Genomic DNA, 23,899 nt, shown 5'->3' on the forward strand with positions numbered 1-23,899 from the left:
TTATTTCGCTTAGCATAATACCCTCTAGTTCCATCCATGTGCTTGCAAATGGCAAGATTTCATTTTTTGGTGGCTGAGTAATATTCCATTGTATACATATGTACCACATCTTCTTTATCCATTCGTCTGTTGATGGACATCTGGGCTCTTTCCATAGTCTGGCTATCGTGGACATTGCTGTTATGAACATTGGGGTGCAGGTGCCCCTTCGGATTTGTGTCTTCAGGGTAAATACCCAGGAGTGCAGTTGCTGGGTCATAGGGGAGCTCTATTTTCAACTTTCTGAGTCAGCTCCCATTTCACAGAGGCAGATCCTGGGGCTCAGAGGGGCCACCGCTGGCCCCCGGGGGGCCGGACAGAGCCAGGCTCCACCCCAGGCCTCCAGACTCCAGGTCACAGCCCTTCTTACCCCAACCCCCACCGCCTCCTTCCTGTCCAAGGGGTCCCCTAGGCTTTCAGGACTGTTGTCAAGTCGGGAAGCCAGGGGCCTGGGACTTTGGGCCTCTCCTCACGACCCCTGCGCCCTTATTTTAGATCAACCACTATGCAGACATGATCTACATGTCCGCGGGCGTGGAGGCCACTCACCCCCAGTATGTAACAGTGGGCATTGCCATGGTCAACATGGTGATGACTGTCATCTCGGTGAGTGACCCAGAAGCGCCCCTCCCCTCGCGGGTCTCGAGCAGGGGCCCAGCAGGCACACAGGAACCCCGGGGGTTCGCGGAGAGGTGTGGTGGCACTGGTCCTGGGGTCACTTGAAGGACGTGGACTCTGGGACCCCTCCTGTGACCTTGACCAGGCCACTTCTCCTTCAAATTCAAGTTTCTTCCTTCGTAGAGTGGTCGCGGTGGCTGTGCAGTAAAATTTATCTCAGAGTTTTATATGTAACCTGTGAACCACTCACGCCTTGCTATAGATGCTGTGTTAAGAAAGTAAATCAACAGAGGAACGCTCATTCACAAGGTCAGGTAGCCGCGACCCCAGCGTTCCTTTCTCTAGAACCTCTGCGGGTGTTTTACCCTTGTTTCGGTTGCTGTTTCTTTTGAGTTGGCTGTGAGGTTAAAGGTATTTTAGGAAGTTATGAATTACTTTCTCGAATTTCCTCCAGAGCTGGTTTAAGCCCCAGTCAACTTCCAGGGGATTTAAGGAGGCAGGAGCGGGAGGGTGATGGCAGACGGACAGGAGGGACCAGGCCCGGCCCCCCCACCCTTCCTGGAGTCCTTCTGTCCACCCCCCTCCTGCTGACTCCCTTGGGTCCCCCTCCTCTGGGCGGGGGGAGGGTCCCACCCTCTCCTTAGAGCCCTCCCCTCTAAGAGATAACCAGAACCCTCCATCCGCCCACCATCCTGCCCCGGACCCTCACCTCCCTGGAGGAACAGCCCCCGGTGCTGGGCCTCCACCACAAAACTGGTCTTCTTTCTCTAACTTTTTATACAAACCAGGGTTGCCATTTTGCTGCTGTCAGGCCCTCGTTGAAGGGCAGCAATAATCCCAGTCTGTAGGGCTGTTGGGAGGATTGGAAGTGACCCCACGGGGCCTGGCACCGGGTCGGCCCTCAGCGGGGCACTGTTGTTGATGCTGGTCCAGGCTTGGAGTAGAACCGGAAGTGTTATGGGAAATGGAAGGAGGTAGGGGAAGTTAGCTGGAAAGAGCAGGACTCAAGCTTGGAATATTCAAGAAGGAATGTGCCTGTCCAGGAAGTGGAAAGGGGGTATGTGTGGGTTGAGTGGGGCCTGCACGATGGGAGGCCAGACTCTGATGGCCACACCATGAATCGAAGGAGCAGGAAATGCGGGGGAGCTATTTTTTAATACAGGTTTTAAGACCATTTGGGTAAGGGGAGTTCAGCCAATCAGATGACCGTCACAGCTCCCGAGGGAGGGGTAGCTAGTTCTAGTTTCCATATTTGATGCTTTGACCTCTTGGGGCCTTACTGACCCTGGAGGGGTAGCCCCCGGCTCCCGCAATTAGCCAATTTCTAGAAAGAGCAAACAACTCGGCCAGCGAGTGCACCTTCCATAAGAAACCAGCCGATCCAGAGCCCACAGCCCCAACCATGTCTTCTGCAGGCTCTCATACTCTGGGCCACGACCCACCAGCTGGAAGCGCCCCTGGGCAGGTGCGGGACAGCCAGGGACAGCCCCTGTGCCCCCAGAACGTGCTGAGATTGTTCAGACCAGCCAACGCTCAGCCTGCCTTCCCCTAGAAACCGCAGTAAAGGCTCCTGCCCACGTTTCTGCCCCTCCCTCTGCCTCCTGACCAACTTGGTGCCTCCCTATGTGTTCCTACGTGAGGGTTTGGGGGTCAGGGAGCAGAGATCTGGGGTCTGTGGATCACGGGAACAAGGGAGGGGAGTGGTGATGAGTCTGACCGCACGGACATCACACTGCTGTCAGAATAAGCCGCCACGGGATCCACTAAGGGCCGTAGGGCTTAGAGAGATCCCGTAAGGGGGGGGGGCTGGTGGAGGGAGTGGAGCCAGAAGCCACTCAGAGGCCCAAGAATTCCAGGTCCCGGTGCCATGGAGGCTCCTGACCATCCACCCTTCCCCTGCAGGCTGGCATCCTGCAGCCGGGGAGGCGGCCCCTCCTGCTGGTCGGCTCGGTGGGGAGCACGCAGCAGGGTGGGGGGGACCCTGTAGCACCGCTAGACCAGGTGGCCCCCACACCCCTCAGATGCGAGTCGTCTGTGATGCCCCGTCCTGAAGTGAGGTTGGGGGGGAGCTTCACTCACCTACACACATACAGGCAAACAAGTGGGTAAATGTGATGCTTCATAATGTGAAGGCAAAACAGGAAACGTTTTCAGTAAAATAGGTATTTCTTTTTTTTTTTTTTTAAGATTTTATTTATTTGCGAGAGAGAGAGCACACGAGCAGGTGCAGAGGCAAAAGGAGAAGCAGGCTCCCCGCAGAGCAAGGAGCCCGATGTGGGGCTCGATCCCAGGACCCCAGGATCATGAACCGAGCTGAAGGCAGATGCTTAACCGACTGAGCCACCCAGGCGCTCCTAAAATAGGTATTTCAATAAGTAAATGTTCAGGGGGCGCCTGGGTGGCTCAGTTGGTTAAGCGACTGCCTTCGGCTCAGGTCATGATCCTGGAGTCCCAGGATCGAGTCCCGCATCGGGCTCCCTGCTCAGCAGGGAGTCTGCTTCTCCCTCTGGCCTTCCTCCCTCTCATGCTCTCTGTCTCTCATTCTCTCTCTCTCAAATAATAAATAAATTAATTAAAAAAAAATAAGTAAATGTTCAGGCACCAACTGCGCTAGAAAGTGGCGGCCAGGATGAACTGGGGTAGGCTCAGGAGAAGACAGGTCCGAAGTCGTTCCATGGAAGAAATACAAGAGGACAGAGCGGCGGCCAGCATGAATGGCAGAACGAGCTCATGTCGGGATCTGAGATGAGAGAGGAACATGATGCTCAGGCACATGAGAAGGTTAGGACAGAGCACGAGAGGAAGGACATGATGTTCTAGCAAATGCGCTTGGTCTGATTTAGAGACCTGCAAGTAAAACACCTGCCCAGGTTGTAAAGTGAGGCCAAGCTCTCCTCTCAAAATCCTACCACATGTCAAGCTATGTACCCGTCTGTGATATTAAAACCATCTTGGGGATCAGATGGGAACGAAGTGGGAAATGAAACTAGTATGAGAAGCTGGAAAGTCATTGGGATTATAGTTGGCCCTCGAACAACGTGGGGTTAGAAGGGCCTCGACCCCCCATGCAGTCAAAAATTCAAGTATAGGGGCACCTGGGTGGCTCGGTTGGTTAAGCATCTTCCTTTGGCTCAGGTCATGATCCCAGGGTCTTGGGATCGAGCCCCGCATCAGGCTCCCTGCTCAGCGGGAAACCTGCTTCTCCCTCTCCCACTCCCCTTGCTTGTGTTCCCTCTCTTGCTGTGTCTCTCCCTGTCAAATAAATAAATAAAATCTTAAATAAATAAATAAATAAATAAATAAAATCTTTAAAAAATAGTCAAGTATAACTTTTGACTCTCTCAAAACTCAACAGCCTGCCGTTGACCAGGAGACTTATCAATAACAAGAACAGTCGATTAATACCTATTTTGTATGTAGTATGTATTATACACTGTATTCTTATGCTAAAGTCAGCAAAAGGAAAGAAAATGTCATTTAGAAAATCCTAAGGAAGAGAATATATTTACACCACTGGACCGTATTTGTCGATAAAAGCTCGTGTGCGTGTGGACCCGCTCAGTTCAAACCCGTGCTGCTCAAGGTCCAGCTGCAGTGTCTGAGTAAGATTAAAACATAATGGGCCCCCCAAACAAGAAATACAGGTGCCCCTGCTTTTCGAAAGCTTCCGTTATGCCACTTCCCTTTAACCAAAGACCTGCATTAGTACCTGTTTTCGCTAACAGGTAGAGAAAGATATCCAAAGAGGATTCTCACTTTTATGAAAAAGCGTTTGTTTTGCAGTGGGCCCTTCTAGAGGCAGCCCTCCCCCCCACTCCCCGGCAGCTAGCGGCCCCGCTGAGCTCCTCCCCCGGGAAATAGTCTAGCAGTTCAGGGTCTCGCTGCTGGAGCTTCGAACCGTGTCCGTGAACATCTGTGCTTTAGCTCTATTGATTTTGTGCATCCATAAGCAAGACGTGTCCTAAGGTATCAGAAAAGCTGAAGAGAGGTTATTTTGGGGGGTCTGGGAACCCTCGACATTCTTCCCATTGAAATGAATAGTAATAGCCCCTCTGCTTCACACCATTTCAGCTTATGAAAGTTTTCATAGGAACACTGTATTTTCGGGTAGCCGGGGGGGCCGGTGGAGGGACCAGCAGGGTGCATAGTGACTGATGGAGCTGGAGAGGAACATGCCGGCTACATTCCTAGTTTGATTCAAGTTTCCTTTTTAAAGACCTGACTTCCTTATTTTATTTTATTTTATTTTTTTAAGATTTTATTTATTTATTTGACAGAGAGACGCAGTGAGAGAGGGAACACAAGCAGGGAGAGTGGGAGAAGCAGGCTTCCTGCGGAGCAGGGAGCCCGATGTGGGGCTCGATCCCAGGACCCTGGGATCATGACCTGAGCCGAAGGCAGACGCTTAATGACTGAGCCACCCAGGCGCCCCTGACTTCCTTATTTTAAAACGAATCTAATCTAGAACATTTGGGGACTTGGGGCGAGTGAAAAGCAGCAGATAAAACTGGACGTGACCTACAGAGAGAATTGCTGGGTCTGTGTTGGAAAACTTGGTGGCGTCCCCAGCAGCCCTTTCTCCCTCACCGCCTCCATCCTGCCAGCTCTGTGGCTCTGTGGCTCTGTGTCCGGGGCGGCCCCTCCAGCCTCAGCCACCTCCTCATCTGCTTCTCCTGCTCTCGCTCACAGTTGTCTGTGGAAACGTGGCGCGAAAGCCTCCGCTGGCTCTTTGTCCCCGTGTCACCCTACATGCCTCCTGCATTCCGGGAGGCTGTCTTTGCAGCCAGCCTAGCCCTGGCTGTGGGGAGCGGAGATGGTGGTCTGCCAGCTCGCTTCGGTCTGGTGGCTTCTAGAAGGATTCTGTCTGGTAGCATAGAGCCCAGGACCCACCTCCAGCCCCTGCTGATCGTCTGACTTGGGGCACTGCTTGATCCCCGAGAGGCCCAGCATCCTTGTGACCTGTGCTCTGATCCCACATCTGTGGCATGGAAAGGATAAAACCCTCACTCGGAGGCGTGTTGTGAATTGAGCGGGCTGATACTTGTGGAGGGCAGAGAGTAAACACACGGCGGACGCTCCTATTCCGCTGTTCTCAATTAGGTAAGGTGTTGGAAGCCCTCTCTCTGTAAACGAGAATGCTGGGCGTCCGTCCTGGTTCTCATCTTCCTCTCTCTCGCCACAGAGCCCCTGAGGCCCAAGCAGGTGCTCAGAAATTCGGTGTGGCTCCTTTCGGTGCCGGGGAGGTGGGACCAGCAGGTGGACTCATCTGGACATGGGGCTCTTGGCCTCAAGCTCTCAGTGGTCCCAGGCCAGCCCCCTCAGCCTCCCCACAGAGTACGGTCCCTGTGCCACCTTACCTTGGCATCACCCATGTGTTCACCTACATCACGGGACATTCCCTTGGGCGCAGTGAGCACCTGCACACCCCACCAGTCTTCCAGGGCCTGGCATATAGCAGGTGCTCAGGAAATACTTGTTGAATGAACGGATGTCCTCGATTTGTGATGCTTGTGACATTCTCTCCACTTTTTCCTTTGTTCCCATACAAACCCCACCCTTACTTGAAGGCTCAGCTCAGTTTATCTTTCTCTTGACGGCCGTTCCAGTTCATACTCATTCATTCAACACACATTTACCATGTGCCAACCTGGGCCACAGCCAGGCCGGGGTTCCCAGAGATGCTCAACCAGGAGATAAGCCTCTGCAAAGAAGGAGCTCATGACAACCAGAACCCCCTGGGGACACCTCAGCTCACAGCCAAAACTTCGACTCATCTGCTTTAGCCTCCAGGCCCACCAGCCACCCGAGGCTCAGTTGTCTTTGGTCCCTTGACCCCCAGCTACAGTCCTTTGTGGCCTTACCCTCCATGTCCGCATGCTCGCAGCCTCAGACCTTCCCCTCAGCCTACCTCTCAGGAGCTTCAGGAGCTTCAGGAGCTTCCAGACTCTAGGCTCCCTCTCCCCTGTGGTCCTCCTGAGAATCAAACCCCATTCTCACTGCCTGGGGAAAGGCATCTGACTCCTCACACAAGAACATTCCCTGCAGAATCTTGGTTTTAGAGAGCCGTCCAAACGCCAAAACAAAGGTATCGATCTGTTCAATACAGATTGATGGAGTACCGTGGGATAAAGCTGTGAACGACACACAGAGTGACACAGTCGTGTTTAAGGATAGTTAAGTGGGATTTTCGGCCGGAAGCCTTCCTGGTGAGCCTCGAATGTGGAGGCAGGAGGGCCCAGTGGGAAGAGTGTTGGTGTTTGTGTCGAGAACCTAAGTTCTGCCCCTTCCTGCCTGGGCTTTCTCTGGGCCTCGGGCTCCTGCCTCAAGAATGTAGGTAATCAGACGTGCCCACAGACTCAGGATCAGATGGTGCACGGATTTGACAGGTGAGCCAGGTTCTAAAGGACTGTTCAGCTGTCAGTCTTCTGGAAGTGGAGAGGGAAACAAGACAGGGTGGACAGCACAGATAAGTGCCCCCACCATTTTGGGGTACAGAGCCTTGAAGAAGGGGCCCCCTCCTCACTGGATTAGAGGGGTCTCACATTTGACTTCCTCAGGGCAGCTTATTCTGGGTCTTTGAATTCCTGTCCATCTCCATCCAGTGAGGTGGTACGGTTTCATTGTGGCCATATCATCTTCAAGGGTTGGAAGGTGGTTAGGGGGGAGGGACAGAACGTTGCTCTTTTTATACATAAAGCTATAGATATGAGGGATGGTGATTGGGGGAAAAAATGGCTGAGGACATTTTAGACAAATCTTAACGAAGAAAGTTTGAGAAACACCCCGAGGCAAGGTGCAAGCAGCAGGTGCCCGCGATTCCCACAGCCACCACAGGGGGGCAGCACTTCCCAGGCACAAGCTCTCCGCGAGTCTGCTCCCCCTTCGCTGAGAATTTCAAACTTGCGCCAGCACCAGGGGAGAGTGGACTTGGTGTGACGTTGGGGCCCACGCACGGAGGTTGTCCCCATGCCGCACAGCTGTGAGTGCACCCAGGGGGGAGCACCAAGGGATAGGAAGCAGGGTGAGAGATGTCAGCTTCTTCCCTTGGCCACCTGGAGCGGCCTGGGCTCTGGGAAGTCTCGGTTTGGGGCCAGAGCCATCCAGGTACCACTAGTCCTCGAGGGCCCCTGAGCCCCTCTCTGCTCCACTCATCCTGTGCTCTCTGCCTCAAGGTCATCCCCTCTGTGGTGAGGACCGAGGTCTTCCTGCAGTCTTCCCGACGGTCACCTTCAAGGTAGATGGGACTGCCCTGGCTCTCCAACTTCACGGTGGGCTTCTTGTCCCTTCCATCCAGGTGAGTGGGGTTGTCCAGCGGGAAGCAGTGTGGGCAGCCCCTTACCCCACTCCCAGGCCACCCTGCCACCCCCGAGGCAGAGGGGCTCCAGGAAAGATGCAGGGCTTCCCCTTCTACTAATTCGACAAGGGGGCAGCTCTTAGACACTTCCAAGGTCCACAAAACACACGTAGCACGGCTTGAAACTCTGTAAATAAGGCCGTTTCCTACTTACTGAAAGGAGCTCCCTCGCTCAGATAATGAAGGACTAATTACATGGGACCTCTCGTCTGCCACGTTCAAAGGCAATAGAAATCGAGCTGGAGCTAAGGGAACAGATGGCCCACCCCAGTCTCTTTCCCCTGTCCTGAGGACGTGCACAGCGTCCCAGAGAACATCACGTCCCTGTCGTTAGAGGGCTAACAAGTCCTTTTTGACACGAGGGTGGGACCCAATTTTCTAGCTGTTTCCCTCCTTCAGAAGTAAAGTAAAATTGGCCACCAAGAAATTCCTCTGTGACTCACAAAGGCCTCGCCCAGAACTGTCCCTGCCACTACTTTCCTCCTCCATTCCCCCGTTTTCCTGTCCCTTGGCTTAGGAGGTCATTGGTGCCTACAGTTTCATTCTTCTCTAGAGTCTGCTTCCTCACTGCTATTTACATCTGCGTGGCTATTTCTGAGACCAAGGGCCAAACATTTGTGGAGTAAACCGAATTTTTGCCAAGAGGAACAGAGGGGAGATTCCCGAGAAGCAAGAGGAAATCACAGATGTCAGGCCTCGCATACTGTCTGTTCGCCAAGGAAACGCATGTCCCCAGGTGGTGCATTCAAGCCTTCCTTCTCTGAGGACTCCACCCCAGGTCTTCAGGGAGGGTGAGAACTCTGAGGCTTTGGACCCTCCACCTTGGCAACTGGAAGACTTTGGAAACTTGAGTCCCTGATTTAGTCGAGGAGTGGTTGGCCAATCAGAACTCCATTCTCTGATTCTACATTAGCACCAAAACCCACATGATGTATGGATGCACTTCTTTTTTTTTATTTTTTTTATTTATTTTTTTATTCATTTGAGACACAGAGATACAGAGAGAGAGAGAGAGAGAGAGAGAGAGAAAGCATGAGCAGGGAGAGAGGCAGAGGGAGAGGAAGAAGCAGGCTTCTCGCTGAGCCAGGAGCCCTATGCGGGGCTCGATCCCAGGACCCTGGGATCATGACCTGAGCTGAAGGCAGACGCTTAACCATCTGAGCCACCCAGGCGCCCCTGGATGCACTTCTTTAAAGTAAAACTTTTCAAGTTCAGTGATTGATGTGGAGGCCTGACTCCTGATTAATGCATTGGTTAGAGAACTGAAAGAGCTAGAGGCCAAGGCTCTGGACTCCACTGCCTTTCTGGGGACACGGCTTCCACTCACCCTATGGCGGGGACAGCTGGGCAAGGGAGGTAATTCTATGGAGGCTGCGTTACTCTTACACCAAAACCAGACTAAGGACATTACAATAAAACCACAGACCACTATCCTTCGTGAACATAGATACAAAAATATTAACCAAATTTTAGCAAACAGAATCCAGTAATATGTTATAAGGATCATAAAATATCATGACCAACTGGAGTTTATTCTAGAAATGCAAGGTTGGCTTAATCCTCCCCAATTGATCTATAAATGCGACACGATTCCAACCAAAGTCTCAGCAGGCTTTTTTAGGGGGGATAGAAATTGACAAGCTGATTCTACAATTTAGGTAGAAATGCAAAGAACCTATAATAACCAAAAGAACTTTGAAAAAGATGCAGTTGGATGACTGTATGACCTAATGTCAAGACTTACTATAAAACCATAATCAGAACAGTACATCGTAGAAAGTAGATCAATGGAACACAATAAAGAATCCAGAAATAAACACATGTAACAACAGATATTGACAAAAAACAACTGAATGGTACCAGGATAATAGTTCTTTTCTTTTTAAGATTTATTTTTATTTATTTGAGTGGGAGAGAGAGAGAGAGAGAACACGAGTGGGAGGAGCAGGGAAAGAGGGAGAAGGAGAGAAACCAAAGCAGACTCTATGCTGAGCATGGAGCCCGACTTGGGGCTGGATCTCATAACCTTGAGATCATGACCTGAGCCAAAACCAAGAGTTGGGCACTCAACTCATTGTGCCACCCAGGAGCCCCATGACAGGATAGTAATTCTTTTTGTTTGTTTGTTTAAGAATTTATTTATTTATTTATTTATTTATTTATTTATTTATTTATTTATTTATTTATTCAAGACAGAGAGCAAGGGGAGAAGCAGAGGGAGGGGGACAAGCAAATTCCATGCTGAGCACGGAGCCCCACCTGGGGCTTAATCTCAGGACCCAGAGATCATGACCTGAGCTGAAACCAAGAGTCAGATACTTAACCAACTGGGCCACCCAGGCCACCCAGGATAGTATTTCTCACAAATGTGCTGGGTGATTATATCCACATGTAAAAAAATAGTATCTTCTATCCATACCTCATATGATATATAAAGATTAACTCCAAATGGATCATAGGCCTAAATTAAAACCTTGAACTCTAAAACTTGTAGAATAGAACATGAGAGATAAATACCTGAGACTTTGGCTTATGCAAAGGCAGCACCGAAAGCACAATTCGTAAAAGTAAATATTGATACATGGGACTGTTGTGATAATGAAAAGACAAGCAGACCAGCAGAAAATATTTGCAAATCATATAGCTGAGAAAGACTGGCATCTAGATGGATTAAAGTATAAAGAATCCTCAAAACTCCATAATAAGAAAACTTACAATGCAATAAAAAAATGGGCAAAAGTTTTAGATACTTCACCAAAGAAGAAATAGATCATAAATAAGCATGGGAAAAGGTGCTCAATATTATTAGTAATTAGAGAAATGCAAATTAAAACCACAAAGAGCTACTTTAACGCACCTGTTAGAATGCCTGAACTCACCAAGACTGACTACATCGGTGTCGATGGGATGTGGAGACAGAAGCCCCTGAACACTGCTGTCAGGATTGTAAAATGGTACGACCCCTTTCAAAACCAGTTTGCCAGTCTCTTAAAAAGGGAATGGTACATCTACGAGTGAGCCAGCATTCCACTCCTATGTATTTACCCAAAGAAAGTAGAGCATTTGTCCTTACACAGGCTTGTATGCAAATATCTATAGCCGATTTATTTGTAACGGCCCCAAACTGGAAACAATGTAAAAGTGCATCCCTAGGTGAGTGGATAAACCAATTGTGGTATATCCATACAACAGAGTACTGCTCAGCAGTAAAAAGATAGGAATGATGGACAAGTGCTACAATATGCATGAATCTCAAGGTAATTCTGGTGAGTGAAAGAAGCTAACCTCCCCCCCCCAAAAAGTACATACTGTATTACTTCAATTATGTAAAATTATAGAAAATGCAAACTAATCAGGGCACCTTGGTGGCTCAGTCAGTTAAGCTTCCAATTCTTTTTTTTTTTAAAGATTTATTTATTTATTTATTTGAGAGAGAGAGAACGAGAGAGAGCACATGAGAGTGGGGAGGGTCAGAGGGAGAAGCACACTCCCCGCTGAGCAGGGAGCCCGATGCAGGACCCGATCCAGGGACTCCAGGATCATGACCTGAGCCGAAGGCAGTCGCCCAACCAACTGAGCCACCCAGGCGCCCTAAGCTTCCAATTCTTGATTTCAGTTCAGGTCGTGAGTGAGATCAAGCCCCGAGTCAGGCTCCACACTCAGCAGGGAGTCTGCTTGGGACTCTCTCTCTGTCTCCCTCTGCTCCTCTCTCTCTCTCAAATAAATAGAATCTCTTAAAAATGCAAACTAATCTAAAGTTACAGAAAACAGATCAGTCGCTACCTGGGGGTAACTTTTGGAATAATGGAAATGTTCATTATCTTGACTGTGGGGTGGTATCATGGATGTATGCATATGTCCAAATATCAATTTGTACATTTTAAATAAAAGAAATGATTAATAAAAATATTTTTAAAATACACATTGGTAAACCACCTGTCTCTAGGCAATTGTCCCTGCGATGGGGAGTTGGTTGTGATCTTGGAAATCAAGAGGCTTAAAGTCTGGTCCCCACTCGGCCACAGACTCCATGTCCTAGAAGCAAGCCCCTGAATTTCTCGGGATTTCTTCCCCATGTCCATTGTACCGACAGCGTTCCCTCCATCAGCTACCCCATGGAGGTGGCACAGCCTTGGAGAGCAGAGTGCTTGACGGCACTTAGCGTATGCCTTCCCAGCGCTTCCAGCAGGTGCTCAATAAGTGCTTATTGACCGGGTTTAATTCCCAACCAGGTGACCCGGGGCTCCAAGCTGTAACAGCCGCAGCCCCTCCCTGGGCGGCCTTGGCAGCATTGTTGTTCTGAGGTTTGGGGTTCAGACTGAGTCACTGCACGTGCCCCCGTCTCGTGCTTCGTGTGAGAATGAAGAATAGTTCTTTGTACTTTGCTCGGTTAACACAGCAATCTTCATGCCTAAGCCAGGTGCTGCAAGGACGTGACTCTGCAGATAAAGAAGGATGCCTAGGTCAAGGTTCCCAGAAGGAAGGGCGTGAGCCGAGATCTCGGGGTTCTAACTACTTGATTAACAATCTGCCATATGTTGTGTACTTGAATGAAGAAAACATACAGCATATTGTAAGGATCCCACAACTCAGGCTTCCTTGTAATTCGGACCGTGCCGTTCTCGGCTTGACCAAGAGTGACTTAGCTGTTCTAGAAGCCCAAGCTTGGCCGCCACTCCCTTGCCTGAACCCCGCAGTCCCCGAACTTGGGACCTCGGTGATGGTCTCATCACTGTCCTCATCTTACAGGTGAGGACCCTGAGCCCAGGAGGGGCAGTGGAGCCAGCCTTGTCCACGTGGGGTCTGGACTGCCCTGAGCTTCCCTGAGGCTAACAGGGCCCACGGGCATCAGGAAGGGCTTGGGGGAGAGGCCTCCGGGCTGGCTGATTGCACAGCTAGCAGGGTTTGGGCTCTGATGTGCTGTCCCCCAGGTGTGGGGCCAGGTGTCTCCCAGGCAGGCCCTCACTGCCTGCTTGGTGGCTAGTCCGCTAGAAAACCAGCCCGCATGTCAGTTAATTGCCCGGCGAGTCCTGTGTGAACTCGAGGGGGCAGGGGTGTATTCGTGGGACTCTCAGAGCCCACTCAAGCGGTGGGGGGCGTTTTAGCCTCTCCGCAGCCCTACCCATTCAAAAGATCATGGATTTCAATACTGAAAGGGACTTTGTCTCTTAGTCCCTGTCTCTGGTAGGAATCCCTTGTTCAACATTCCTACCGTTGTCATCAGGCCTCTGCTTGAATGCCTTCATTGATGGGCAATTCACCACCTCTAAACACAGCCCAGCCCATTCCAGCCGGGCTCTGGAGCCAGACAGCATGGCTTTGAATCCCGGCTCTGCCACTCGGGTAAGTTACTTCTCTGCCTCATTTTCCAATCTGAAAAATTGGGATAATAATAGGATTTGTATCTACCTTGTAGTATTGTTGAGAAGATTGACCATGTCCGTGTCCGGGGTTGGGGGCTTCTTGGCTGAGACTCTGTATGACTGGCTCTGCTCTCCTCTTTCCCCGAAGACGTTCTTCTGAGCCCAGGGTGACCCACGAGAGCTGGGGGTGGCTGCCCCTGCAGCAGCCCTGCCCCCCACTGGCCGGTGGAGTTGATGTGCAGACGCCCCGGGGTGCCCTCATCCCTCCGGTGGGATCAGTCCGAGGGTGTTCTACACATTTGCGCAACTCTGGGGGATGAAGCAGCGGCACCTGCTGATTTTCTTTCCCTTTCCAAATGACAGACTTGCCCTGGAATCCTCGATCAGGCTCTGCTTCGGGGGAAGCCAACTCAGTCAGCTTGCAGAGTACTGCTCGCAGTGGGTGACCCCAAGTGTGTGCGTATTCAGTGTGAGTGAGAACAGGCAGCTTCCCCCAGCTGGATGTCCTTCCCACATGGGTCCCCAGCCTTCCTGCTCGGAGCCCAGCCCTTCGTCCCCACCTCTGTATGGCCCCCGTCCCTTGGTCCCGTCCTAGACCCCTGCTCGGCATCTCAGTGAGGGTGGGCGCAGACATCACACCCTCCTTTGTCATTCAGGTCCAAGGGAACCTGCCATCTCAGCCACCTTCTGTCCCCAGAGTCTGCCCCCAGGCCATGTCCTGGTGGAAAGGGAGCCCCACTGATCATTCCCATCCTCCGGACGGGAGCCTCAGAGTGAAAGCCTTTTCTTGGGTGATGCAGGGTCTGTACCTACATGGACTGGTGGGTGCCAGCACCCTGGCCCTGTCTCGGGGTCACCAGGGAAGGAAGGACTTGAGTGCTTTGCTTTCTGAGAGGGACAGGTCAGCACCACTGGCCAAGGCTGGAAATGGGGCGTGAACAGGGGTCAGGGATCCTGTCAATTTACCTGACTTTGCAATTCACCTGTTCGCTCCTGTAAGGGGACAGGATGTGACCAACCATGAGGGTCCCGGGCCCCATTTCTTGTTCCCCTGCTGTCTCTGTTCCTGTTCTCAGTCTAGAAAGGCTCTAAACACCTACGACTCCTAGACACGTCCTTGTAATGACCCTTTCCCCCCCTCAGGAATAATTCTTAAAAACAAAAAAACAAAAAAACCTTATAAATTTGCCATATTTCCTCTCCTCCTCCTCCTTCTTTGTTGAAATATTTAAGGGTAAATTACAGACATCATGACATTTCATCCTGAAATATACTATGGATCTCTAAAAAATAAAGCCTTGTTGGGGTGCCTCGGTGGCTCAGTCAGTTGAAGATCTGACTATTAATTTTGGCTCAGGTCATGACCTCAGGGATGTAGGATCAAGCCCCACGTCAGACTCTGTGCTGAGCAAGGAGTCTGCTTGAGATTCTCTCTCCCTCTGCCCCTCCCCCTCCAAATAAACAAATAAATCTTAAAAAAAAAATAAAGCCTTGTTTTTATACAATACCTTTATTTCATATGCCAAAATTCAAAAGAACTTAATGTCACCTAAGATTCCCAGTCATTATTAAATATCTGCAATTATGCCCAAAATATTTTTGTGTTTGTTCCTGTCAGTCACCTGAAGTTGTTAAACTTTTGGTTTACTTTTTTCTTCCCTGTTGTTTTTATTTTTGTATTCTTTTAACATGCACATCATGTGCATTTGAACCCTAAAGCCAGCAGAGGGCTGGCCTGTGCTTCTGGAATGCCAAGGCCTACGTTTTTTTTGTTTGTTTTGTTTTTAAAGATTTTATTTCTTTATTTGACAGAGACACAGAGAGAGAGGAAACATAAGCAGGGGGAGTGGGAGAGGGAGAAGCAGGTTTCCCACTGAGCAGGGAGCCCGATGCAGGGCTTGATCCCAGGACCCTGGGATCATGACCTGAGCCGAAGGCAGACGCTTAACGACTGAGCCACCCAGGTGCCCCCCTAAGGCCTATGTTTTTACCCCTCCCCCAGTGTCTGAGACCTGGACCGTCAGGTTTCCTCGCCATTTCCTGTTACTGGGTGGACTTCTTTCCTGCTCTCCCTTTTGCTGAAGATCTTCTCTCCAGGGTCCCACTTTGGATGGGGATCTCTATTCCAGGTCTCCCCCTTGGCTGTGGAGCTGAGAGGAGGGAATCCTGCAGCTGCTGGGACCCACCCTGGGGGGGAAGGCTTACGTGAGAACAAGACCCGCAGAGGGCAGAGCAGAGCTGAGGGACAATGAGCTCCACGCTGATGACATGGTGTGAGCACTGGGATCAGCTCTGCTCGAAGCCAGACCTCACCTGAATTTTCCAGTTAGGTAAACCAATAGACTTCCTTTGCTGCTAAAACCTGTTTGATCTGGATTTGCTGTCTCTGAAAACAGTCTTATATAAAATAGTTCCCTAAAGAACAAAGCCAATCAGAGCAATATTTCACTGCCAGCTAGAGATTTAGACCTACTCTATTAGCTTGCCCTGTAATGTTTTCGTTTTCAAAGAGAAGCTTGTTGACCATAGAGGATTTTTTTAAAGGTTTTATTTATTTATTTGAGAGAATGAGTGAGCGAGAGAGCACGAGCAGGGGGAGGGGCAGAGGCAGAGAGAGAAACAGACTCCCCGATGAGCAGGGAGCTTGACTCGGGACTCGATCCCGGGACTCCAGGATCATGACCTGAGCCGAAGGCAGTCGCTTAACCGACTGAGCCACCCAGGCGCCCCGGATTTTTTTTTTAAACTCACAACCCTGAGATCAAGATCTGAGCTGAAATCAAGAGAGTCAGGCACCCTGACCATAAGGGATTTTTAATCTCTGATGGTGAACTTGTGACAGGAGCCCTACGAGGCCCACTCAGGTGGGAAATGTAGTAGAGAGATCACTGGCCTGAGAAACAGAAGACCTAGGTTCTAGATCTTGCTTTGCTGTTTCATACCCGAGGCACCTGGATCAAGTTGCTTGATGTCCTTGCACCTCTGTTCCTTGTTCTTAAATGTGGAGAGGTCCAGGTGGACTGGGTTTGGCGGACAGAGTGAGCAGAACATATGGTGCCCTTGTTCTTGAGCATGGGCAGTGGGGCACTGCCTCAGATGCCCCTTCCATGAACGTGGGGCCTTTTATCCTTGACAAGGGCTAGCGGTCCCATCTGGATTTTTACTTTCCTGGTCCAGGGCTCTGTTTGTCCATCTCTGTCTGCTTCTAGGACGGGTGGGCATCAGGGGCGCCTGGCTGGCTGTCGGTAGATCATGCAACTCTTGATCTCAGAGTTGTGGATTTGAGCCCCACATTGGGTGTAGAGATCACTTAGAAATAAAATCTTAAAAAAAAAAAAAAGAAGAATGTGCGTCAGTAGGCTTTTCTCATGTCTGCACTGAAACAGAGACCAACATTTGAGTGGCCCACCCTGGATTGGCTGGGGATCCCTCTCCCCTCAGCTTGCATCCACAGGCGTCTGTTAGGCTGCCAGGTGCGGGGCAGGGAACTCTGGAGTAGGGGCCAATGGAACATCTAACACGAGTTCGGAAGATGCTCAGGTCCCAACACCCAAAAACTCAGCCCAAGGGGTCTCCTTTGGTGAGGCTGCTGGTATGCACCCCAATGCACCCTCTTCTTCTTGCTGACTTGTTCCCTAGGCCAGTCCCAGGGGGCCGAAGCGTCAGCGAGAAAGTGGCTGGAACACAGGACTTGGAGTTGCGTTCCCACTTGTCCACTAAGAGGCTGTGTGTCAGAGCACACTCTCTGGTCTCAGTTTCCTAACCAGGCCCTCCAGCCTCCATGGTTGTTTCTGAGGCGCAAACAAAATGAAGGCTGTGTTGTGTCCTCGTTGGAAAGTGTGTGTTTGTGAGGATCAGAAATGCAATAAAATCGGCTCCATGGAGGCCTTGTGGGGAATTTCTGTGGAAGCCGAGGGCGGGCATCCAGCCGTCACCAGCAGCTCATTGCCCACCACCCTCAGCCACACTGACCCTCCCTCTCTCTGCACAGCAGCTGTCCCTGGAAGGACCTGGTGTCTGCAACCCGAGCATCCACTTGTGGGAGGCCCGGGGTTGCCCGTGCGGGCTCCCTCTGAATGGCCTAGGCACTCAGATGGCAGCGGGGCTCTAGAGGGGCATCTGAATGGCCGACTTGTCCCTTTCAGCTGGGGGGAGGCAGCCTGTGGTGACAAGAGGGTGGATAGGAAGAACTGGGCATCTGTCAGCCAGGTGTGAAGGTGCTTTGATATTCAGAAAACAGTGGAGGCAGGAGGGACCACAGCCCAGGGCAATCCCACGTCCGCCTTCCTGTGTGAGAAAGAACAGGAGTTCAGGGACATGCGCTGTGGTGGTTGTAACTTACCCCGAGACCTTTATGGGTTCCCCGTACCTCAGTTTACCAATGTGAAAAATGGGAGGAAAGCTCTCCCAGGGGCCCCGCCATCCTCAGAGTGGCCACTGGGGGGCAACACCTCATCTGCAAACCCAGCCCGCCTGCTCAGCCCTCCCATCCGTCTGCAGCAAAACCTTTGCTTTCCTTAGTTTTCACAAAATGGCAGCAACACAGAAGGCCTTGTGGAAAGTTCTGGCACTGGCGAGAGAAACACCCGGCTGAGAGCACCCTGGAACTGCTAACAGGCGGTATCTGAGGGATGTTGTGTTACTCACGACTGCTCTCGAGGACCTTGAAGGCACAGAAACCCCATCCTGGAACATTGGGATTGGGATTCAGGGCCTGCCAGGGGGTCTTCCCGCTTCTGCTCCCAGACCGGCCCTGTCTGGCCCCGAGGGGGCGGCCGCCCGTGGCTTTTTTCCAGTGACAGCGTGAAGCTGGTTTTGAGGCTGTTTGAGGAGCAGATTCTCTGTGCTGTCCCCGGGATAGGATGTGCCCTGGGACCTTCTGCCGCTGCCAGGGGAGAAAGCGCAGGGGAAACAAAACTGACCCCAGCAATTTACTTCAAAAAGTGTTCACAAGGACACTCTGAGGGAAAACAACATCAGCCTGAAATTAATACCGCCTGAAGCCTTTTAAGTTTTTTTTGTGGGTGTTTTTGTTGTTTTCGTTTTTAAACTAAATTCAGCCAGATTCCTGCTGTGTGTTGTTTGCAACAGTGAACAGCTGGGATCATAAATTAACAGTAAAGCAGTAACACAATTAGACAATAATATTTATAGTTTCCAGAGAAGTTGTAAAAATGTCAGTGGATGATTAAAAACTTTCATTTTCAACCTTTCAATACAATTAACACAGAATTTAATTGACTACAGAAAAGTGGAAAAATTGGTCCTGCTAGAAGATTCCAGATTTTTCCTTCTTTCTTTTGTTGTGTGTGTGTGTTTTTTTTCCCCCTCATTACAGAGGTAATGCTTGTTCATGAGGCAGGAAAATGTCATACTCTAACCCACCCAAGAAGACTCTATGATTTAAATCCTTGGTGTGGAAACTTCCGGATCTCTTTGTACACACACACACAAATGTCATGCCCGCCTGGTCTTCAGATGAATTCTTTAGGGTTAGACATTTGCAAAATTCCCAATTTCTTGCTACATCAAAACTGAGCAAGCTAATGGGCTGAAACGTACTAAGGTGTTTAAAAACTTTAATAGAAGAATATAATAATAATAAAAAATAAAAACTTCAATAGAAGAATTTTACCTGCAAGTGTTGCAGGGTGGACAGCCCCTCCCGGGGTCACTGCCTGGTCTCTCCCTTTCATTTCTGGTGCCTCCAAGGGGTCTCCCCCAGGCCCAAGGCCTCCACTCCCCCAGGAGCCCCTGGAAGGCCTGATGATGAAGGTGGCCCCTCGTCTTCAGCAGTTCTTGACATTGTCAGACTTTTGGAAGTTTGTGCCAGGCTGGGGGTGTGAAACGGCAGCTTATTGTGGTTTTCCTTTCCATTACCTTCGTTACTAGTGAGAATGAGCCTTTTCACGCATGTATTGGCATTCCCATTTCCTCCCCTGTAAATTGTCAGCTTCTCCCTGTTTATGATTTTTCTTGTAGGTCGCTAGTCCTTTTCTTGCTGAGTTTTAGGAATTTTTTCTGTGGTCTAGATTCATTCATTCAGCACATTGTCATTGAGCACCTTTAGACGCCAGCTACTCTTCTCAGGTATTTGGAATAGTTTCTTGGGAAGGACAGTCTTCATGGAGCCTTTGTCTTCCCGGTGAACACCTGGTCTTCTATCCCCTGCATTTTCCGAAAACTGCTCATAGCTACAGGCTTAATTAGATTCAGGCTCAAAAAAAAAATTCTCTTTTGCAGCTCGTCTTCACTGACACTGCTGTGTATGCCAAGAGGCACAGAATGTTAGCTTATTTCACGCGGAGTGATGTTAAAACTGCTGAGTATCTCCAAAGGTGGCCGGCCCAACCAGGCTGTTGGACAAAGACCTTCTCAACCTTCCACCCACAGGTGCTAGGAGCTGATGACGATCATCACCTGGGTCCACCACTCCACTGCGGTTGTAAAACGATTCCTTCTGAATTTATTAGCTGGAATTGCTCCAAGAAGAATTTCCATTCACCACCTGTAGTGGGTTGAATGGTGCCCCCTCCAAAAAAGATATATCCACCCAGAAACTGTGAATGTGACCTTATTTGAAAAAAAGGGATCTTTGCAGATGTCATTAAGGATTTTTAATTTTATTTTAATGAGGGATTCTGAGATGAGATCATCCTGGATTGTCGGGTAGGCCCTAGAACCGACGACAAGTGTTGTAAGATACAGACCGAGGGACACAGACACAGAGAGAAGTGATGTGAAGACAGAGGCAGAGATTGGAGGCAGGCAGCCCTGGGCAAGAAGAGCCTGGAGGCATCAGAGTTGGCAGAAACAGGGAAGGTCTCTCTCCTAGAGGCCTGGGGGGACCTTGGCCCGGCCAATACCTTGATTTCGTATTTATGGTTTCCAGAACTGTGGAAAAAAAAAAAAACATTTTTGTTCTTTTAAGCCAGGCAGTTTGTGGTCATTGGCTACAGCAGCCTAGGACCCACTATGAGATTTCTCCAAAATACAATTTGGACAGAAAAGGCAGGACAAACACTTGCTTCTTCCCCTCTATTTTCAATTTACAGAATAATAAATTGTTCCCCTAGCAACCTCCAAAGTTGACCAATGAGTTTTCTTTCATTGTTTTAGCACCATATGAGCTCATGAATTTTCTATATATTTGATATGTTTTGATCCACTGCAGTTTTATTCTTTCTCTGATATATATATTTTTTTGACGCTTAGGTTTTCCCAAGAGCCCATTCCAGATGGCCCCTGTGTCTTTTGGGCATGACTCCAGTAGTCTTAGGTAAATTTCTTGTTTTCTGGCCTAAAAAGATATCCCGGACCCATCCTGTATATCCTTGCCCCAGATCTGGACTCGGCATCTCTCCAGCGAGCCCTGGTTCCTCCTGGTGGGAAAGAGAGAGACCCCTGTCCAGGCACAAGGTGTCCATTGTTGCTCCTCATGGTTGTTTCCAGGCCTGAGAACTACATAAGGCTATAAAATACATGCCCCTTAGAAAACAGAATTTATCAAGTCACGCTGACATTTCCAATTCGAATTTACAATTATAGGGTTTTTACTTAGCTTTTTTGCTTTTATATTTGGATCTCTGTTATATTATCCTGAAAATCTTGTTACTGAGGGCATAAACATAATTATGTCCATATAGTAACATAGTGTAGCAATTACACACACCTGGGCACACACAGCTTCAAAGTAACAATACTAATACCGACCAGATACTGACAAGGTTCCTGAGTACTGTTTGGATTTCTTTGCAGTTCTTCTTGTCCTTAGGACATACCTACCCCACTAGGTGTGACAGTAAAATCACCATGTTTAAAGGTAACTTGGATGGGGCGCCTGGCTGGTTCAGTCGGTGGAGCATGCAACTCTTGATCTTGGGGTCATGAGTTCAAGCCCCACATTAGATGTAGAGAATGCTTAAAAAGTAAAATCTTTAAAATAAATAAATAAATAACTTGGATGGGAGCCTGGCTGGCTCAGTCGGTAGATCATGCAACTCTTGATCTTGGGGTTATACGTTGGAGCCCAAGTTGGGTGTAGAGATTACTTAAAAAATAAAATCTTTAAAAAAATAAATTAGGGGCGCCTGGGTGGCTCAGCTGGTTAAGTGTCTGGCTTTGGCTCAGGGCATGATGTCAGCGTCCTGGGGTAGAGCCCCACACTGGGCTCTGTGCTCAGTGGGGAATCTGCTTCTCCCTCTGACCCTCCTGCCTCTCGTGCTCCCCCTCTCTCAGATAAATGAATAAAGTCTTTTAAAAAATAAAATTAGTAAATTAAAATAACTTGGAAAAAATTCTTCTCTGTGATGCTACCAACTCAACATACAACCGTTTGGTCATTTTACTATGTTTTCACATTTTAAGTTAAGTTTTAGGGATTTAAAGAGATCTTTAAAATTTAATTTTGTTTTATAAGGATGTAAAACGGGGGCCGCCTGGGTGGCTCAGATGGTTGTGCGTCTGCCTTCGGCTCAGGTCATGATCCCAGGGTCCTGGGATCGAGCCCCACATCAGGCTCCCTGCTCAGCAAGGAGCCTGCTTCTCCCTCTCCCTCTGCCTCTCCCCCTGCTCATGCTCTCTCTCTGTATCTCTGTGTCTCAAATGAATAAATAAAATCTTTTTTTAAAAAAAAAGGATGTAAAAAGGAAGTTTCCAAAGTTAAAACTACGGAACAGGGTGCGCTCAGAAAAGCCCAACTTCCAGCCCCATCCTCCACTCTTCTTCTGCCTCCCCTTTTAGGTAACCATTATAATTAATTTTTGGTTCATTTTCCCCTTGTTTCTGAGCACAGACACGCATGTGTAATCCTGTTTATGTCTCTCGTTCGCTTGTTTACGTAAACCCCTGGGCTGTGCTGTTCACTGTCTCCACTGCAGTTCATCGCGGACCCTCGTTGCTGGTGGAAAGGATGAATCTTAGCACAGCGAATGCCATTTCCTTGCTGACCATCCTGCAGCAGCCGCCCATCATCACCCACAGGAGAAGATCCAAAACACCTCAGTGGCACAGAGGTGCTGGTATGCCTGGCCTCCCCCGTACCCCCTTTCCCTAGCAGCACCAAACTCTCCCTCCCGTGTGTTCTCCCTTCAGCACAAGCTACCACGCCCCCAACCCCCCCACCCCGCTTGCGGCGCCCCTCGCCTTCCCGCTGGGCTCCCCAGGTGAACTTCTTCAACCCAGGCCAAGCCCCAGCCCCTCTGCGGAGGTCACAAACCGTTGTTCTCTGGGGAGAGGGCGATGGGTTAGCTCAATGTCTGTCCTGCTCACAGGACTTGAGCTCCCAGTGTGGAAACCATCCCTCCCGCCCCATCTCTGTGGCCCGGTCCTCAGCCCCACGCCTGGCACGTGGCAGGTGCTTTACGACGCTTGGATAAATGAAAGGGAAGCCTTCTGTAGCTGAAACAACTTGGATACAAAAGACCAGGCTTCAGATCCTGGCTCTACCATCTTTTGCCCGGGAGATGGTGGGCGAGTCACCGGGCTGTCCTGCATCTTGGCTTCTGTTTCAGTAAACTGGGGGAAATGCAGCTCCGCTGAGGACCGCCCTGAGGGGTAAAGGAAGTCAGAGGTGATGGACGACAGTGTGTGCGGGAACAAAGCCAGTAAGGAGAGCGGACAAAGGAACTGGGAAGAACGGGGGGGCTGGGCCGGAGACGGGGGAGTCGAAGAGCGAGTGGTGAGAAAGGGGCCTCAGTCAAAAACACGCATCAGTGTACCCAAACCTCGGTGATTATCGCAGTAAGCGATTATGACAGTGAGCAGTAGGACTGGCCCTTGAACCCAGCTCTACTGACAAGGCCCAGCCACCATCTGACTGATGAGGATGAGATCTGCAGGGAGGTCCTCTCTCCTCTCCTCCCCATCTCTCCTGGGAGCCCGCAATCCTGCTCCTCTATTTTTCCTTTGCTCACACAGCCTGGCCAGGGCTCCAGACCTTCCCACCGACAAGTTCCCAAGGTAAGACTCTCTCCTTTTTCCTAAACTTGGTCCTGGAACCCCTCCCACCTTGATCTCTGTCCCATCCCCGGTGTCCCTGGGGGGATGGCAAAGAAGGCATATTCAAAGTGGTACTAGGAAGAGAAAAGAGAAATTTTCAAATGACAAATTCCCAAAGACACTTTATTACACCTAAATCCCACAGGGCAGGCCGGGCTGCTTTGTAATTTACACAGATCAACATGCATGATTTGATAGGAAGATACTTAGGGCTCCATTTCCTTTAAATTTCTATTCCAATCAATTCCCATTGGTGTCATCTAACAAACCCCTTCTCATACCCTTAAACTACCTCATTTACTCTCACAGATGATGGTTTCCCATGTCTTTTTTTTTTTTTTTAAGATTTTATTTATTTATTTGACAGAGAGAGACACAGAGAGAGAGGGAACACAAGCAGGGGGAGTGGAAGAGGGAGAAGCAGACTCCCCGCTGAGCAGGGAGCCCGATGCGGGGCTTGATCTCAGGACCCTGGGATCATGACCTGAGCCGAAGGCAGCCGCTTAACAACTGAGCCACCCAGGCA

At 49.9% G+C, this 23,899-nt stretch overlaps 1 protein-coding gene across 1 annotated transcript in view; it reads right to left on the reverse strand.

The window, feature by feature from the left end:
• Positions 1-16,290: 16,290 nt before the first annotated feature.
• CA6 (carbonic anhydrase 6) overlaps positions 16,291-23,899 on the reverse strand; it is a 28,818-nt gene continuing 21,209 nt past the window's right edge. The window contains exon 8 of the mRNA XM_064587567.1: positions 16,291-16,394. Coding sequence (XP_064443637.1) covers positions 16,291-16,394 — 104 coding nt within the window. The remainder of the gene's footprint in view (positions 16,395-23,899) is intronic.

This window comes from Mirounga angustirostris, unplaced genomic scaffold (genome assembly GCF_029215605.1).
Source record: "Mirounga angustirostris isolate CCGP_5_RB_7025 unplaced genomic scaffold, mMirAng1.0.hap1 SCAF_4, whole genome shotgun sequence".
Lineage (NCBI taxonomy): Eukaryota > Metazoa > Chordata > Mammalia > Carnivora > Phocidae > Mirounga > Mirounga angustirostris.